The sequence below is a fragment of the Xenia sp. Carnegie-2017 genome, unplaced genomic scaffold (assembly GCF_021976095.1).
Source record: "Xenia sp. Carnegie-2017 unplaced genomic scaffold, XeniaSp_v1 HiC_scaffold_22, whole genome shotgun sequence".
NCBI classification, from domain to species: Eukaryota; Metazoa; Cnidaria; class Anthozoa; order Malacalcyonacea; family Xeniidae; genus Xenia; species Xenia sp. Carnegie-2017.
This window is the reverse complement of record NW_025813485.1, coordinates 12,428,717-12,448,269: the sequence shown is the minus strand read 5'-3', so window position 1 is coordinate 12,448,269 and position 19,553 is coordinate 12,428,717. Positions and strand designations below refer to the sequence as shown.

Here is a 19,553-nt window from a genome sequence, read left to right as displayed (position 1 = left end):
GCTAACTAAAGCTAACTAAAGCTACTGTCGTGGGATGTAGACGCACATAGAGGCAGATATTTTTACCAAAAATATTGACTTATGGCTTGTACTCAGTAGCAGATTATACAGTAGGCTAAGTTGCTTGAGCTACGATAGTGATTAGTTTTTGCCATTCCGGACTAGTTAAATGCTTTTAATTTAGACCTTTTACACTGTTGAAAAACTGTACGATCAACTGTTTTAATACACAATGCTCAGAACTCATGAAGTGAGTGAGTTTTCCCAGTTTGAGCTTTAACAATGACCTTTCAATAGTCGGATCCGTCAATCTAAAACATCGGATTGAAATAGAACTTGCTCTATTTTCATCCGACAAGATCAATAGAAGCCAACTAGTCAAAGCATAGTTTTGAAGAAGACTTGGAAACAATAAAAAAATGCGCAAAATATATCGATAAATGCACTGGATAACACGAATGACAGTTCAGATTATAAATATCTAAACGAATATATATATATATATATACCAACAAAATTATCTGACCGTCTGAACAAGCAACGAAAAGTTGTATCCAACCAATCGGATCGTTTTTTGGCCAATTGCAAATTCAAGTAACACAAGGGGAATTCCTTAGACTTGTTGATGCGAAAAACCTTTATTAATTCTTTGTTATAATATTTCACCCTTCCATTTTTTTATGAAATTTTACCAACTGTACCCTGTATCTGTTGTCTATATGAAACTAAACTAAATTTACGTTTTTCTACTGACTTCGACATTAAAGTGGCTGTGACTGATGTTACATAAAATGGACAAGACCTTTAGCACCCAAATTTAATCAAATTTTGTCTTGAAACGTAAAAAGATTAAGTTTTCAAACATAGTTTATCAAATTCATAACATCTATTAATATAATAAATTTATACACAGAAACTCACTTTCTAAGGCAAAGTGGGGTGCAGCAACGAAAAACAATGTGACTGATGTTACAAAACTGTCATTGTTAAATCGTAAATTACAATGGTCACCAAAACCATGATCAGTCTATCTCACTCACTCTTCAAACATTTTTTTACATAATCAACACTGTTTCATCATTCAATGTTGAGGTAGTTGAAATCTGGGTATCATAGTGGTCTCGTGAATTTACCAACTGTGGTGGACGTAATGCTCTCAGTACATTGTCACGAGAATAGAGAATTTTGTCCTCATATCTTGGCCACGTCCAATATCTACCAGTTTTAACCATGACTGATACTTCATAGCTGTCACCAACAACTGCCTTTATTACCCCAGGAAACAGCTCACCCTCATATGGGACAACACACCAACTTGACACCTCAAAGTTTTCACAGTCAGATGGAGCTTGATGTACATTTGCGTCCTTTGCCGCTTGTGTTGTAGCATGCACATGTACCACTGAATTTATAACATGAATGCAATGGACAGATTTTATACCTTCCTCAAACATCTCTGCAACATTAAGAATGGCATTTCTGCTGTCAATATCATCAGATGTCATCTCCACCACATCCACATTGCACACTTTGTTCGCGGTTGCTGTGAAAGAAGTAGCATCAATTACAAGAGAGGCTCTCCTGCTGACATCAGTCCACACTTGTCGTTTTACTGAACCACCAATTCCATCGACTGGTCCTTTCCCATGGGAAGTAGCAAAATAGTTCCACATGATTGTAATTTGGTGTTTGTCTTGCAGTTTATCTATGATTGCAGCGATGTATTTATTCTTAAATTGTGATGAAGGACCATCAGACCATATTGAGACAGTATTCACTGTTGTTGGAAGGCTATCAAGCAAATAGTCATTATATGCAACCACTGTATCCTTTCCATGATCCAAATTATCTGATGCAATGACTTTGGAATTTAGCTCTCCATTAAACCAAAGTGCTGCTGTGAAAAGGCTGACTTGGTCTTGCTTCCAATGAGCACTTTGAATCTCGTCTTGAAACATGCAGGAATAATTCTCGGAGAAGTCCACTTGCATCATAGCATGTGCCTTGTCAAAATTTTCACTTCCAGCAGCTTCTCGTTCCATTTGATAGCTCTTCGCGTAACACCGCTTTATATAACAATGCTTTAAGAATGCTGGTAGCTCAGAGCAGATATGATTAAACAGATCATCTGTAGTGCCTTCCATGACCATCTTGCACAATTTATCATCGCCATCTTTCTTCCAAAAATGCCAGGTAACTGGCTCTACCTCTTCAAAAGAAAACATACTTCTGAGCATCTTTGCGTCTTTACAGGTGGGACATTCGTTGAACCAGCATTTTTCCGTGACAGACTGACAGAGGAATTTTTCAGGAAGATCGTTATCGTATGGCGGGAAAATACGAATTACTTTATTAAGACTGTTCACAGCCATAATGAAATTTTTGTGATACTTGCAAAGACACACATTTCGAGGTAGTTGACTGCTCAGAAGAACGTGCCTAGGTCTCAGCTCAGCAAATTTACTTTTTCCGATCTTAGTACTTGGGTTAGCGTCCTTGAAAAGTGCGTGCACTTCAATGATACACATATTGAGGTGCCGAGCTTGAACTTTCTTTTTTGAACCATCTGCCTCACGATTTATAACAACATCTTTTCTGCCAGGAGCTTGGCGACTGATATCATCACGTTCGTAAAACGCTTTTACCAAATTGATGGGAATTTACCCAATTCCCACTTATTTTTCTTGCAATTGTTTGTGGAGTGACTTTATCATGGGACGTACCACATTCTACTTGTAATTTTTGTGACAATTTTTGGACAACAGCTCTTTTGCGCTTTGTTGTATGAGGCAAGGCTGGAGTTATTGCTCGGTTTGCTCTGGAAACAGCTCTTCCTAAAGCCAGTGCACTTTTAGAAGCTGGTGAAGTAGGGAGTGAGACATAGTTTGATTTCGGTTGCTTCTTTCGTGCTCGACATGCAGCAACACGTGCTCTGACATGCTTTCTTCTTTCTGCTTGCAACTTGGTTTTCTCACCCGTTGGTAGCCGATCTTCTTTTATTTTCTTTTTAGCCCTCGCTATTCGTTGTTGTTCTGCATTCTTTTTTTTATACTCTTCGTATTTATCTGTATCTTTCAATTTTTGTCTACTTTTAGCTTGTCTTTGAGCTGCGGTTAGTGGCATCGTGAATTAAACATAACGCAAAACCAGACACAAATACAATTTTACTAAGCGTTTTGGTCAGCAGTAATGAACTGAATGTGCAAAGAATTTATTTAATCCATATGTACTAAATTTTATCTTAATTTGCGTGATTTAAAGCTTTTCTATGGTGTGACTGACGTTACGAGTTTTAACACTTGTCATATTGGAGACGGAACTATATTTTATATATCTTGTTAGCTTTTATTGTTTGTAAGAGTATAAATTTATAATGCAAAGTGTCTTTTAGAAATTCTATTTAAGTAATTTTCTAAAGAAGATAAAAATTGTATTCATTTTGTGACTGACGTTACATATTACAGGCACCCCAATGGATGAGTGTAATTATGTTACATATACATGATAACCTAGATTTAAACATATACTATTACAACTTAAAAGTTATTCAATTGATTGTTGTTGAAATCAACCTTCTCAGTAACATTTAACACTCAAAATTTTTATCCCTAAATGTCGTCCATATTGTGACCGCATAATTATTAAGTTGAGGCCACCGATTATCATGCCTACAAAATTCTCAGAATTGATGTTTTTAAGCCCAAGCTGCAATTTGTATATGCACTTCAGGTCATTATCTATAACTATTGATATGTTTTTCACAAAGAACTATAGTAAGATTTTTCTCTTATGTTTTGGTGTATGTTGTGGAATTGCCCATGTATAAATTCACTATGAACATTACCGCAACTGCGTTAGTGTGCTCCACTTTCATACATATTACTCTCCTCTTCTTTCTTGTCCTCGAATCCTTTCTTGAGAGCGTGAAAATGCTTTCTGCGCTTTTTTGCCTTCTCTGTCGATTTCCATTCAGACCAGTAAATGCGCGTCACATTGGTTTCTACAACACCATGTGATGTAAACCTGCCTGGAGTAATGTCAATATGTTCAAAATGTTTTAAAATGCTTATTTTGCCATCGTTGAACTGAACCACAGCACTGTAAGCAGCATCTTCAATTTATTAATTCCGACAGATACTTCTTGGCTGCAGTGGTCGTAGATAAGCTTATTCAAGCACCCATTATTATTTTAAGTCATTCCATGGAGGCACTTTAGAAGCAAAGATGGATCACTCAGTTCATCATAAATAGACTCAAGAAATTCAACAATGGCCTCTGGTAGTCTATGTTTGTGTTTATAATTTTCTGGGTCTTTATTGAATTTGCACCAAGAATCAGACGGGCACATGCCATGTTGAGCCATGCCATAGAAATTCTTTAAGGTATCTATCCTCTGAATGGTCCGTCTCTCTGGTCCAAAATCCCTTTGTTGCGAGGCAGTTTCCCCTTTTATTCCTTGCTAAAATTTCTGGGGGTCATAAGCTTGGCGTTGTCGTCGATCTGCGGAAAGTGGTGGGATGACGCTTACTTCGGCATCTGTATCGATGAGAAATCGTCGTTTGGTGGTCTGATCAGTAATGAAGAATGTTGTTGAATGTTGTTGACTTCTCTAATTTTATCGGCCAACTTGGCAAGGTTGTTGAGGTCAAGAGTCTCCTGTATAGGTGCCAGAATAGCCTGAACAGTGGTGGGGAGACGTTGTATAAATAATTGTTTCATGATGGATGGGGGCAATGTCTGGGTACCAAGTAGTTCCATCTTGCGAAGGAGTTGGGAAGGTTTCCGATCTCCTAGTTCTTCGCATGTGAGCAGTTGGTGAAATCTCTGTTGCACAGATGTTGAGGTACGGTGGATTAACTCGCGTCGCAGGGAGTCATATGGATCAAGATCAGGGGGGTGAAGGATGATATCGCGAACCTCCTGAGCAATTTCAGGTTGAAGGGAACCAACAACTTATGCGTATTTGGTTTTTTGCGAGATGATATTGCGCGTCGTAAATTGAGCGTCAATTTGAGAAAACCACAGTTCTGGGTCGTTAAGCCAGTATGGTGGAAGTTCTATGCTGATCATAGAAGCGGTTGGTGTGACAGATGAAGAATCTGTCGTGGAAGAGGTGTTGAGTTCATCAGGTGTAGCCATTTCGCCAGTTAAGGATATCTTTCGGGGTCACCAATTGAGCGTTATATAAGTCTTTCGTATGAGCTCCGAGCGTGAGTTCAATGTTCTAGAACGCTATTAAATTTTTGTGATTATTTTATTCACTAGCGGAGAAGTTATTTACAACAGTCGTGAGTATTCTCTTCTTTTACAATTTATTTACAGGCTTTTTATATATTTAGCTAAACAATGTGCAGTTATTACAAGGCGGATAATGTACTTGAAATTTGAGTAGTTTTACGCAGTTAAAAGGTCAAGTGCGCAAGTTTAAGTAGTATTTGAGTAGTTTTACGCAGTTAAAAGGTCATGTACGTCACTACACCTTCATTCTGTTCACAACTATCTACATAGTTATTTCTCATATGCCTAAGTGTTTTTCTTCTTTTTTTTTTTTACCTTCTCTGTGCTCTTCTTCGAGGATAATTTGATTCGATTGGTATCACATTGCAATGCACCATTTGTAGTAAACATGCCAGGTAGTATGTCTAAGTCACTAAATCCATAGTAGTTTTGCAAAAGGTCAATTTCGGCATCAGCCAATCCACCCTTTCCACTCGCACCTTTACCATACCCCAGTTTCACTCCTTTATGTGAACTCTTCTACCTCCGAAGGCGACTCCCCACTCTCTTTTGCACATGTCCAATGCATTCCAGTTTTTTTGGAATACAATCTTTTCTATATGGCTCTCTTTCAACTATAGCACTATATGTTGATGAGTCACGATCGCCCAACATATTCTTGTATCTCAATCCTCTGGTAGCCATGGACCGCTCAAAAATTCTGATAGCTCCACAAGTCACCATGCTATTAGAACTTCTTTTATGGTTTATTTTGCAGATGTGGGAAGCCTTCCATTCATCGTGTCTCACATCATGCACTTTCTTCTGCCACTTCAAGCACTGCTGGCATTTGCCAGAAAGAACTTCTATATCCAGACATTTCTTTGTGTCCAGCGATATAGCGGTGACAACACCGTTATGGGAGATATGCCCCATCTTTTTCCATGTCCCATCTAGTGAGATACCACATTCTCCATTCTCATTGTCAAGTGCTTTTTTCATTTTCATTGCACAAGGCAACATACTGTCATTTGCTAACTGTTTCACAACAGGCAATAGTTTATTATTTTGAATATTTGTGAAGTTTTGGCGACTTAGAATAGCTGGCATGTCATCACAATGTAAGAATGTAAGAGCGTCTACGACCAATTTCACAAAATGCCAACACTGCTCTAACATTTATTTCATGGGAGTGACCTTGATTCTTTGATGTATTAAAGCAGTATTTCCACTCACATTCATCACTACGACATTCAAGGATTATGTCATGGGAATAGCCATTTTTCTTCCTCATGTCAAGATGAGAGTGTATGTTACCACCACACTAGGGACAATAAAACGTCATGAACACTTCAAAAAGCACAGACAAGTCAATGAAAATTTTACCTTCATTGACGTTTTTCATTGGAGGTGGACATTGTCGAATTTTCTCCGTATTGCTGCCGATTTTCATCCCGGAAGGGCCAGGATTTTCATCACAGTATCGGCCATGTTTGGCCATCTTCTTGATTTTTGATGGCGGAGTTCTAACTGCTTTTCTCTTTTTATTCTGTTTATTTCCCATAATTTTTAAAAGTACAAATTACAAAAAATATACGAGAAATCAAACAAAACAAATATTTCAAGCGTAACTAAGAAAAACAAAGACTATTCTGACAATTTTGAGAGAGCACTTTCGAACTACACGAGGCGGTGTGATTAGATGTCGTTGCTATCAGGGTTGCCAGGTTCCTGCGCATGCTCGAGGCCAAACACGGTAGAAAATGAGGCCAAATTTCAACAAAAGAGGCCAAATTTCCAGAACAACCAGCAATGCAGAATTTGTGCCCTCCCCCCTGTAAGCTTGACAAAAATCATCAAACAAGAGCTTGGTCAATCAGGAATCATGAATGAGGCTCGTAATAGGAAGTAAATTAAATAATAATGACATGCAAGTATAAAGTTATGACTGACAATAACTATATACACTGATACTGTTGACATCTGTTGAATGAAACAGGTAAACAACGTTAGATGAAAACAACCAATACTGGGGTCAATATAAACTTCTGAATGTCACTCTCAAATGTCCTACAAGTCGATTCAACTATCAATTTGTTTCCTTTCGAGCATCGTACATATGTTTGGCCGTAAACAACTCGAGCATTCGCCTGGTTGTCTTCGCAGCAATTTTCTCCAAACTGAAGCTTTGAGCGAATGCGAATTATGGCTTTCATCAACTCTTGTTTCATCCTGTTGCGCTGTTTAGTCTTGATTGATGCTAACAGGGAAAATGTCCTCTCCACCACAGCATTGCTTACGGGAGCAGTGACACAGTTCAAAGCATACGTTGCTAACTGCTCAAATGGCTTGTCTCCGAGTGAAGTTTGAAAGTCGACGATGCATGACCAAAATGCAGCCGCTGTATCTGGAATAGTTCCATCAAAGGTTGAATCTTCTTTCCAGTCACGGTGAACGATCTTCCGGTACTGCTCTTCGATCTCGTTGAGTTTCTCATATCGTAGATTTGGAAGTGGCAGCTGACATAAAGGAGGTCTGGTTGCTTCATCTAATACTTTTCTTGGATGAAGGACGCTTAATTCTTTGAATATGTTTTTTGTGGCAGGTATACGCATTTCAACTTGATTTAAAGCTTCGATAAGAAAATCTAAGCATCGTTTTTTCAAATCAAGAACTTTTGCTTGAGCAACAACCTTGTTCTTTTGAGAAGAGACATATTTTGTTGCTTCACACAAGAACTTCCCACCAAAATCTACTTTTTCAATGGCGAGTTGCTTGCCTTGTATGTCGAAAACTCTTCCACGCAGAGACTTATGATGTGTATCCAATTCAGTGAACATCTCTTCGGGATCGGCATCGGTAGCTTTGGAAGAATGCATTTACTCGTTCGAATTCAGTAACTAGAGGCGACACGAAATGAAAATATAGATAGACAATTGGATCGTTGAGCATGTCCAGAAGGGTACGTGCTTTGTAACAGGCATTCTGTGTATTTGCTGGTTTCGCTACAGCAAAATAAGCTTGGAGCTCGTTCCAATTAGCCAAAAGACGGAAGATCAACTTTCCTTTCACCAACCAACGTGTTGCTGAATACTTCTCAAATGGTGGTAATTGGTCGTCATCGGGACTCATTGTTTCATAAAATAACTTGTATGCTTCGCGTCGTATAGTGCTTTTGGAAAACCACTTTGGAATTTCTGCTAGAAGGAATCCAAGGCTGGATGGAAGCTTTTCAAAAGCATGTTGGACGCATAACGACAACGAATGGCAGACACACGTCAATTTGATGCAATTCGGGGCAACAGCTTCAAGCCTTGTCCACACTGAGTCATGTTTGCCGACCATAACAGAAGCACCATCACCGGCATACCCAATGCAGTCAACCAATTCAAGGTACTTATACCCCTTCAATGGATTTTTGTACAATTTACATGAAATAATATGAATTTTGGCATTTTCTGAATTGCATTGACTGGGGAAACTAATTGAGAAAAAAAAATTTTCACATTCTTGTTAATTACACTAATGAGCCAATATGGCGGCCGGCTAATTAGCACTGACGCGTGACATGATTTTGTGCAATTGAACAAGTTAAATATCATAAATGATACATTTTTGGAAAGCTTAGAACATAATCTAGTGCCTGACGTTTTTATTTTTTCAAAAATCCTTTTTTATAAAAAAATATTGAAGAAAATCTAAATTTTTCATAAAACTCCCCACTAATTAATATGCAAATACATGATAATTAAAACATAATTAAGAAATTTTAAATTTTAAAAACGTCAGGCACTAGTTTAAGTTGTGTTTTATCTACATACCAAATTTCAATTTTCTGCATCAAATTCCAACAAAATTATGATGTCACAAAAACTACCCATTCTTGTAAAATCAATGAATGCAGAAAAGAGCAATTTAAAGTTTCCTTTTATAATATATATCTGTAAAGTGCCTTAGAACCCCCCCTTTTCATAAGTTGGCCCTTCAATAGCCTCAGCTTTGTCCATATAACTTTTCCTTTGGTGTCTTAGAAATTTTCTTCTGTTCTTTACTGTTTCTGTTTTCTGTTTTGTGGAACATTTGTTTCTATTGATGTCGCACACTTTGGTTGCTTCGCAAGAAAATTTTCCTGGTGTTATATTCAAATCTTCAAAGATCTTTATAAAGAAAATATCTCCATCATTGAACTTTAGCACTGCTAAATATGTGGCAAGTGCAACAGTTTCTTTCTCTGCATAAGTTGACTTAGGACATCTCTCCCAAATCAACCCATTTAAACATTCATTAACGTTTTGTGTTAAACCATGCGTGCATTTCTCCAATAGCCTTTGGTCACATAAACTGTCAAAAACTGGTTCAATTAGTTCAACAATACATTTAGCTAAACCATTCTTATGTTTGTATGTTTCTGGGCTGACCTTATACTGACACCAACTGTTTTCTCCATCCGGACAAAGCTGATGTTGTGGGTTGGCGTCTGTGGATGCAACATGATACAAAGAAGCCTTTATATCCCTAGCCATTTTTTCAACATCATTGAGATTGTTTCTTCCTGCCAGACCATAGTAGTTTTGTAAAATGTCTATTTTTCCATCTTTCAATCTTCCTTTACCAGCTAAACCTTTTCCATCCTGAAGTTTTACACCTTTATTAGCATTCTTCAACCTCCGCAACCTGCTCCCAACTCGTTTCTGGACATGACCAATACACTCTAATTTAATTGGTATTAGCTCATCTCCATAGGGTTTCCTATCAACAATATTGTTATAAGTAGAGGAATCACCATCACCAAGCATGTGAATATATTTTAGTCCTCGTGTCGCCACTGATCTTTCAAAATTCTAACTGCTCCAACTGTTTCCATACTGTTGGAACTACCAGAGTGATTAATTTTGCAGAGGTGGTTGGCTTTCCACACTTCATACCTTGGATCACTTTGTTTCTTTTTCCATTTTTGACACTCTTTACATTTATCTGAAAGAACTTCCACATCAACACATTTCTTTGTGGATAGAGAAATAGCAGTAACCACACCATTGTGTGACGCATGACCTCTTTTCTGCCATGTTCCATCCAGGGATATTCCACATTCTCCTTCATCATTTCCACATGCTTCTTTCACTTTAAATGCATTTGTTGTCATGCTATCGTTTGCCAGTTGTTCGATTATTGGGAAAAGTTGTTTGTTCTGAATCTTCGTGAAGTTCTTTCGAGTGGGTGGAGGAGGCATATTCATTACCTTGGCAAATGTTTGCATTAGTCCGGAGTATAAGACCTAGCATTGTTCAAATTCATGAAGAAAGTCTCAAATTCACTATTTTGCATTAGTTTATCAATGAAATTAAAATAGAGGTGAGACCCCAGCAAAATACCTTTTTGTTTCCGAGAAAATTATCAACAAATTTTGCCATATATTTTAATAGTAAAGGCACAGGGATCCCATTTCAAATAAAAAGAAAATCGACAAAACAATTTAGTTCTCATCGCATTTATATCCTCTTGGAAGTAAGTATTATTAAGCGATATATAATTCGTATAAATTGTCATTTATACCAGTAAATTTCACATACTTTCAATAAAAATGAGAAGAATATTTGGGATTTCTTGATTTATTGGTGTTATTAAATTTTACAAGAGCATGAAAATGTTTAATAATGATATTGTATCACCTGTCGTCTTCACTGCAGTGTATTCTTTTGATTCATTTTCGGGATTATTTAGGGAATATTACTTACTTATTAATCTTGGTAACAGCTACCACCACATTTGCACAATGCTGTGCATGGAAGATTGGACTTGGTACATTTGCACAAGCCCCTACATGCTTTCTTGCAACCACAGTGCACCAGTTCGTTGCACGCTTTGGAAGCCTCTGGAAGAGTGCTCCATGTAGGAATCCATCTGCCATTATTTTGCCATCCCCACTGCGAAGGAAGCGGTAACTGTTGAACTGAAACTAACGACTGACCCCAAACATGACCAGCCTGATATGTTGCCCTCCGAATGTGCTGTACCAAGGAGGCTTGGGTTGGTGGAATGTGGTCGATTGTCTTAGTACCTTGTGCAAATATAGCTTGTCTAGCATCATTGATGTTGGAGAGCGGGCATGTGCGGGAATACATAATAATGATAAATCTTTCAATTTTTCCATTTCTTCTTCTGAGATGGATTCTTTTGGAGATGAAAGAAGCTGAAACACACTGGTAACATCAGGAAAAGACTTCCAGGCTTGAAATGCAGTCTTTTTACCTTTTCCAGCAAAGAACGACACAGTATCACAACCAGTGACAGCATGAAAGAAGGGTAGGGCTTCACATTGCTCCCTACTCAACGAGCTTTGTGTAATGTTATGAATTGGTAAGTACCTCATGTGTTTACCAACACCAAAAGCAATCCAAAGTTCATCTACATCTAACTTGTGCACGTTTGCTATTGCTAACACAACAACATCTGTGTCTACAGTTCTTATGACAATTTTCCTCATTCCACCTTTCGCTGCATGGTTTGCATGAATGAAAATGCGCGTATCGGCCTCCTCGTGATTGCAGGGAGCTAACTCATCTTTTCGATTGGCTTCGAACTTATTATGTCTTCCTCAAAAGTGCTTACAATTGTAACATTTGGCAGTTGAATCGATGTTGCTGCCTGACTGAGGTACTTGAAAAGTTCTTGTTTGTTGTCATCTGATCTTAAAATGATTTCCAGTTTGCAGGGATCACAGCCATGTCACATACTCTTCTTCTTGCCCCTACAGCGCCTCGCGATGAACGAGTACCCTGCTTAAGGCTGTCGGGTATATAACGGTCCCAAACAAGATCTATTCTTCTAATACCATTTGCTTGTTGAACAATATAAGGAACAAACACTGATTTGGAGTATTCTTGAAAGGTCTTACACTTCCCTGGGCTAAGCATGTTTACAATAGCTGCGGCATCCAAGATTTTGACATCAACATTTGGACAGGTGGTCTGCACATCAGCTTCGAGACAATCAATCAATTCTGATTTCTGGCCACTTCGCATCTTGTCCCCTGATGATAATGAAGGAGGAGTACTCTGGTTTTCATGCTTAAAAAATTCTTGGAGATTCCCTTCTCTTGACTGACAAGCAATGTACAACCTTGCAAAAAGATTGCAGTCATTCTTTAATGTTGTGACTTGAAGTTTCGTCTTGTTGGTTGTCGTTGGTACTGATGTTCCAAAAAGTGGAAGCTTATTGCGTTCAATTGTGTCAGTTATTGGTGTGTTACACTTTTCAAGTCTCTCTTCGACGTACTTAGTGTATTGTGCTTCTCCGATCTTTCGAGCTGTATAAATCGACTCTATAACACACTCAGGCTCTATTTCTTTCGTATCTACGACAATCAGATCCTTGCTATTTTCCATAAAGGGGTTTCCAAACTCCTTTAATGCAGCAGACATTGATTTTACATCTTTTGCAAAGTTCTTTTGGACAGATGGTGTCTGTTCGTGGTGAGTAATGTTCTTTGTAGAACACTGAACGCCAAAGGAACACTCAAACTCTCTTACCAGTCTTGCAATTTCAGGTCCTGCGATCATCCAACGTCTTAGGGCCGTTGGGCACTCGGTGAGGCCCACTGCTCCACCATCACCTTTTATCATTTCGTTCTCTTGCTCGTGGTTTTGGTCAAGGGACATCATAGAAAAACGATGTTGGGACTTCTGAACCACAAATTTTCCATGTGCACTAAACTCTGTAAAAAGAGTAGGATGCGTTTTCTCTAATCGTAAGAGATCTCTCACATGTACTGGCAACCATCTAGAGTAGTTAGACAAGTTCATCGCAAAAAACCAAGGAAGTACCTTTCCAAGCACTTGTAAGTAGACTTGGAAGTTACCTCTCTGGTAGCCTTAACAAACTGCAGTAGAAGAATTTCGAGGTCTAATACTGTCGCCCAGTATTTGAATTGCGGGCAAAGCTCACTTTGTTCTTTTATCCAAGCTTCATAACTTTTGGGGGCTTGTCTTCACAACTTTCGATGTACTCCTGGTAAGCAATTTTCTGCATAAGGTAAATTGCACAGGCACTTACTTGGTGGACATAGCGAGATCTCGTCACGTGCGATCCTTTCAAAACAGAATCCGCTCTTCCACTTGTCATAACCTCAGCATGAATTAGAGCACTTCAAAGTAAAATATATGTTAGTTATTAGATTGAGATTATAAAACAACAAATCTACACCATACCTTGCCCACCCACTGTTAGTTAACCAATGTCCAATCATCTTTAATATTGCCATCTCAATATGCAGGCCACCCATCATTACCATGTACTTATCTTCACCGAATTCATTTTTGTTGTTCCACTGTATTTGCTTAGCGAGTGCATAGAGTGGTTGGTCCATCGCTATAACAGGAGTTTGATTAGGGTTTAAGAACTTAGTAGATTCTTTGACGGTTTTCATTGCATGCTTTATCATAGCCATAGTATGAGCATTGTCTTCAAAAAGTGGCAATAAAGAGGTGATTGCATTGGGCCTCAAAACTACGTTTTGCTCAGATGCAAAGTAAGCTGACCATGATAAGTAATCCTTTTCTTCAAGCTTTTCTTTGAGTAAAAGTTCGTCGACCCTTTTTAGCCATTTCTCCTCTTCCTTGATGCTTTTATTTATCAGGTCTTGTTTAGGTTTAAAAGAGCCAGTGACTTTGGGACAAAAGAGATCCTTTTTACCTTCATCTGTGACAGGAGTTACAGTTGTATAGAATTCAGGTAAACTGTTGACGACCTTTGACTTTGTGGGAGTGTTATCCTGTGGCACTTGTTCTCGTTCTTCTCCTTGTGAGTCAAGAGAAGGATGTTGTGTAAGGGAAATTGCTGTTCCATGAAATGAATTTTTAGCGGTTCTTGAGGACGGATTGTGATCGATATTGTCAACTTGGCCTGTAGTAAAGATATTCTTTCTTAATTTTGGAGGACATACAACACCCTCCTTCTCATACAGTTTGCAACACTTGTTTCCCAGATCTGCAGATATCTGCATTAGTCTGTCATAAGAAATGCAAAGACCTAGCTTATAAAACTTGTCGACCAATGTTTTTTCTTGTTTCTGCATGGACAACGAGCGCCGTGGAAGTGGTTAATGGTGTCTCTCTTGACTTGTCATGTCGAATGGCATTGCTAGCACCTGATCGTACATGCTTTACTGAATTAAATATTAGCAGTTGGGAAATCGTTAAAGCGGCACTGGCTCCTGACACCTCTTGTTTCTTTTGATTATTTATATTTGGACCCTCTAAAATCATATTTATCAGGGCAAGTAAACTATCGGGGACTGCTTGTTGTTGGCATTCTGGTGTAAACGTGCCTTCAAAGGGTTCCCTTTTCAAGAACATTTTTTTTCGTACTATACTAGCAGCTTTTGCAAGGTACAATGCAGCGGTGTCTAGGTTCCTATTGTGTACAAAAGCCATAGCTGTTCCAATATCATTTGGCATTGCCAGCTTCACATCTTTACCATCTTTAAATGCATGCAGCTCTGGTATTTGAGTGAGAAGTCGTTCTTTCAGTCTTGTGGAGTTGATACGTCCTTTCACTTCTACTCCTAATTGTTCAAGTCTTGAACAATAGAGCTCTGACAATTGAGACATCTTGAAAACTGCTTCACCAGCTGCCAGGCTTTCACTAATATATAGGCTTAATTCTGCAAGGGCTATTGCCTCAGGTGTTATTTCATTTTTATCATCAACAGCACTATCTTGTGGTTGGTTTAATTTGCTTCTCTGACGGTTATAGAGAGATGTCAAGCATGATTTATGGTAATATGCATCTCTTGCATGCATATCACCTTGTGCTAATTTTGCTAACAGTTTGTAATCTTGAAGCGTCTCGGCCGCTGATTGAACATTATTGGTAATTGACATGGTTTCTGCTTTATGCAAATCACCCTCTGTGCAATCACAGAAAAACATGATAAAGCATTGCTACTCTTACTTGACAATTCAAATGTCTTTCTTCTTGTTTTAGCTGGACTAGTAGCTCCTAATATTGCTGGATCCTCAGTTGAAAATTCCTCTTCACTTTTGCGCTTTTGTGCCCGCTGAAGCTTTAGCGTATTGCATTTATTATAGCACGATTTGTGCCATGATGCTCTGTGATTTCTTAAAGTATTTTCAATGCCTGTTAAAGTATTATTATAAGGCTAAATAAGTACAATTTATGGCTCATAGTTGATCTGTGAGTTTATTTCACTTTTAATTGATTAGGAATTCCTTACCTCTGCCATCATCAAGAGAAGAAAGTGGAATGTTAATAGGTAGCGAATCAAGTTTCTCGAATTCTTTCAAGTTTTCTGCAATTGTCTTGTAACTTGAGCCAGCAAGTAAAGTATTTGAAGCTTTTTCCGGACATAAAATCTTTTCTTTTGTGTCTTTTTGACATAAGGCACAAAGGTTCCAGTTTAAAGACATTTTAAAAGCGAAAAATAATCAAAAAAATTATCGAGAAATAGCACTATATCGTCTGGAAATGCCAAATTAACTAGGCGACCAGGCTTTTGCCACAGGAGCCCAAAATTTATGCAGTTTTCGAAATAACCTTTAAAAAGGGTAACTTTCGACAATTAATTAATTTTTACCGGAATTTTCATGGTGTTTTGTTGTTTTTATATAAAATACAACATTTTTATTTAACATTTTTATATTTAAAACGGTTTTATAAAAGCCTCATTAAGCCCGCGATTTAAGCCGCTGACCAAACTTTTAATCGGCTCAAAAGTACCCTAAACAAGCTGATCCTGCTGGGGTCTCACTTTTATTTTGATCTATAAATCAAATTAGCAATTTGTGGTAAGTTTCATGCTTTCTTCACATGTTTGAACAATCTGACCAATTTTCGGAGCTTATCCTCCGGACTACATGGCATTGTGCCCTTTTCCGATTTCTCGAAACGCTAGCACAGATCGGACGTTGATTTCAAACGAGCGCCCATGTTTTTTAGACGTATGAAAGCAATGCTTCCAATCACATCTCGGATCTCGACAGTCCAAAACAACATACTGGGAAAATCCATGTTTTTTGTTTAAATCAATGTGAGCTGTTGTATCATCTCCGCATTCTGGGCATTTCAAAACGTCTTCAAAAACGCCAAACAACACAGACAAATCGATAAATATTGTGCCTTCTTTTATCGAGTCTATATGATCACGCTCAACTCCATAATCTGCACTTTGATCCCCAATTTCGACGCCAGAAGGACAAGTGTTTTCAACATGATCATCGCCATATTTGAATTTCTTAGCTGGTTTTCTAGGGGTAATTTTCACCCTTTTTCTACTTCTATTGCGACTATTTCCCATTATATTAAGAAGAAAAACCAAAGAGAATGATTTTTCAAACAAAAAATTATAACTTTCCCAGCACAAAAATGTTAGAATTCAAAGATTATTGAAGGAACGTAATTTCTCACACTTCCCGATCGCCACGCTGTTCTTTATAGCTTTATACCATCCCCCAAACAGCTATTTACCACAGAATTACGACAAAACGAGCCGAAAGACCTTGTTAATAACATACGTCAAAAGTAGCAAGGAATGAAAATGGTTTCAGAGAGTTTTTGGTGGATATTAGGAAGCCCTTTTTGGTTACTAAGGCGTTGCTAAGGCCCAAATTATTAAACAGTGTCAGTTTTTTTACTTTTTCAAGTATTTTGATGAAATATTTTACAAAATAAACTTCAAAATCATAACCTACAATACTCAATGTATCCAAAACAAACGAAATTGTTTTTTTCATTTTTTGAAACTTACGCCTGATTTGGAAGGGGAATAAGTACCTCAAGGTCAATTTCACGAAGGAAATTTTGGATGGCATAAAAAAGGTCATCTGCACAAGCACAAGCAACATTGACAAGGTCCACAAAGGCTGCGACGATATTCTTCTCCACCCTGCTGTAATACTGAATGATGACACAGAGCTGTTTGGCTGTAGAAACATCGGTAGTCTCATCGACGATTAAAGAGAACTTCTTTCCTTTCACATCAGCAATTAATTCTTTGTTCAGCGCAGGACTGACTACATTGGTAAGAATTTTTATGCATTTCGTACGATGTATCTTTATGTTTTCGAGTCTACTTCCCGTTGCATTTCGAGCTATAATCTCCCCAAGATGATCCATGGTTAGAATAGAAGAATGACACGCCATTGTCACAGCTAGCTCAATTTCTGTACGTTTTACTTCGTCGGCGATCGTTAAGTTTCGCACAACTTGGATTGGCCTTACTGACGTTGAAGCTTTCACCCGTTGCACGTGCTTATCACTCTTTTCGTGCTTTGTTAAATTTCATAGTTTGGGCTTTATTTGAGTATGGCAAAGCTTACAATACCCATCTTCACTTCTATCTGATGCTTTCGAAAGCGAAATAAATTTGCTCTCCCACGTTTTGGTATATTTTCTTCCAGATTCATATGATGCTTTCCATTTGACTGCCATGTTCAAAATATAATGATGCTATGAGCCTATGACCGGAGCAAAGCCTGGGAAGTAGTGACAGAATAGAACCATTTCGTTTATCTTTTGTGAAAGAACTGTGAAACTTAGTAGTAATGACATTAAAAATCTGTGGGAAGCAAAAAGAAGCCAAATGTCCAAATTTATTTTTTGAGGCCAAGCAAGGAAAAAAGAAGCCAAATTTGAGTTATTTGGCCTCCAAAAGGCCAATCTGGCAACCTTGGTTGCTATGCCGACTAAATCCTACAATTACGATGAATCTTTCCTTAAGAGCTCTGAATAACATACACCAAAAGTACAGCTCAAAAACAGCTATGTTTTTGCTTTTTGTGGGTGAAATATGGGTAGAAACACGTTGCTATGGCGTTGCTAAGGTTAAAAATTTAAGACATGGTCTCTTTGGTGGCTTTTTTGATATTTTGCATTATTCTATAGAAAATTGATCCTATGTTCATCAAGTAATATAATCATCAAAGTAACATAAACTGCAAAAAAATATTTTCCAAAAAAATTTGAAAAAACGTGTCTGAAAGCAGATGACTACCTTAAGGTAGTAGATACCCTCAAAATCAGGTTTTGAGACCTTATGTTCAATACCACATTACTTCAACTATATTGCTATTGAAAGAATTAGGCTAGTACAAGTTTGAAGACAAGGTCTTAAGCTATATGTATCCAACAAAAAAATTTTGTTGGAAACTCATAGCTTAACTGGGGGGAGCAAGCAATGGAAACTTGTTTGTGAACATAGTGTATTTTTAGGGCGGGTCAATCTCAAGAACCAAAAGTCACATCAACACCATTTTTTAACTGAATATGCAAGAAAGGGTGAAGAATGCAATGATATAATTTTTGATCAGTACAGTAGTGTTCTATTTTCCATGGTTACCAAAAACCATCGCCAACCACCATGATTCATTATTTCTCAATCTTTACTTAATTCTACTCTACTCCTATCACATTTTTAAGTATTTCATTGCATTCTACACCTCAAAATACATATAAATGCCAATTTTCATAAAGATTGGATTGTTGGTTCTTCTAAACGACCTGCCCCAAATCGCACAAATCAAAATAACGACAGAAAATATAGTGCAATATTTTTAGATAATTTTTGGATAAAATACAATAAAATAATAGAATAAAGGGTAAAAACCTCAAAAATGAACAATTAATGTTTTTAAAATAAATGTTTAGCTCCCAAAAGTACCACTTTCATACATAGTTCCTTCTTGTCTCTCATTTTGGTCAGTTCGCTTCTTCCTCTCACTCCTACAAATCTGACGCCGAAGCTTTGCTTCATCTGTCATTTCCTTAGCAGCTGCATACAGTCTCTTTTGGTCGATTAAAGAAAAGCCAGTTTTGCTATGCTTTCCTACTTTAATGTTCAATCCTCTTTGAATTGTTTCAAGTGTCTTAGCACCACCATTGAACAAGCAAACTGCTAACGAGCATGCTTCGCACTGTTTCTGGACCGCTAAAAACTTCCTTCGGACAGAAGTCTCAAACAAGTTGATTTAGAGCCTCATTTTTATTTTGAGACAATCCAGCCAGCACACTATCCAACAGACTTCTATCACTCACACAAGCCTTGAAAGACAGTCAAAATTTCTTTCATTACTGCTGCAGCAATGTTTTTTGGTTGGAATGTTTTTGTTCCAAGAACTTTATCTTTCTGCCAACCACACCATGAATTTTCTCCCTCAGGGCAATACTGGTGCATTTGCTTGTCTTTTGTTGAAGCATAATGGTGCCAAATAGCTTTTACTGCCCTCTCCATGCCATCAATATTCCCCTTATTTTCCCTTAGAGCTTTCCCATAATACCTTTGGAACATATCAATTAGGTTGTCGGTGAGACGATTGCGACCT

At 37.9% G+C, this 19,553-nt stretch overlaps 5 protein-coding genes and 1 long non-coding RNA gene across 6 annotated transcripts; 1 reads left to right on the top strand and 5 right to left on the bottom strand.

The window, feature by feature from the left end:
- Window positions 1-803: 803 nt before the first annotated feature.
- On the bottom strand, window positions 804-2,618 carry LOC124446325. The gene has a single exon (XM_046997175.1). It carries the CDS (start codon window positions 2,526-2,528, stop codon window positions 1,056-1,058), a length of 1,473 nt encoding a protein of 490 aa, XP_046853131.1. The 5' UTR covers window positions 2,529-2,618; the 3' UTR covers window positions 804-1,055.
- Window positions 2,618-3,468, bottom strand: LOC124446328. Its single transcript, XM_046997178.1, has one exon. The coding sequence runs from the start codon at window positions 3,121-3,123 to the stop codon at window positions 2,623-2,625; it is 501 nt and encodes a 166-aa protein (XP_046853134.1). The 5' UTR covers window positions 3,124-3,468; the 3' UTR covers window positions 2,618-2,622.
- Window positions 3,469-8,943: 5,475 nt separating this feature from the next.
- On the bottom strand, window positions 8,944-10,013 carry LOC124445131. Its single transcript, XM_046995838.1, has one exon. The coding sequence runs from the start codon at window positions 10,011-10,013 to the stop codon at window positions 9,171-9,173; it is 843 nt and encodes a 280-aa protein (XP_046851794.1). The 3' UTR covers window positions 8,944-9,170.
- An 11-nt stretch (window positions 10,014-10,024) lies between these two features.
- On the bottom strand, window positions 10,025-13,069 carry LOC124445130. The gene is given in 4 exon segments (XM_046995837.1): window positions 10,025-10,492; window positions 11,276-11,784; window positions 11,787-11,909; window positions 11,912-13,069. Coding segments are annotated over 4 exon segments (2,208 nt in total). The 5' UTR covers window positions 13,020-13,069.
- Window positions 13,070-13,170: 101 nt separating this feature from the next.
- LOC124445128 lies at window positions 13,171-15,722 on the bottom strand. The gene is made up of 5 exons (XM_046995835.1): window positions 15,452-15,722; window positions 15,122-15,354; window positions 14,373-14,957; window positions 13,425-14,284; window positions 13,171-13,360 (listed from the first exon to the last, which is right to left on the bottom strand). The coding sequence occupies exons 1-5, from the start codon at window positions 15,642-15,644 to the stop codon at window positions 13,171-13,173; spliced, it is 2,061 nt and encodes a 686-aa protein (XP_046851791.1). The 5' UTR covers window positions 15,645-15,722.
- A 1,138-nt stretch (window positions 15,723-16,860) lies between these two features.
- LOC124447175 lies at window positions 16,861-17,807 on the top strand. Its single transcript, XR_006948644.1, has 2 exons — window positions 16,861-17,254; window positions 17,634-17,807. It is a non-coding gene; the product is annotated as an uncharacterized LOC124447175 (long non-coding RNA).
- The last annotated feature ends 1,746 nt before the right edge of the window (window positions 17,808-19,553 follow it).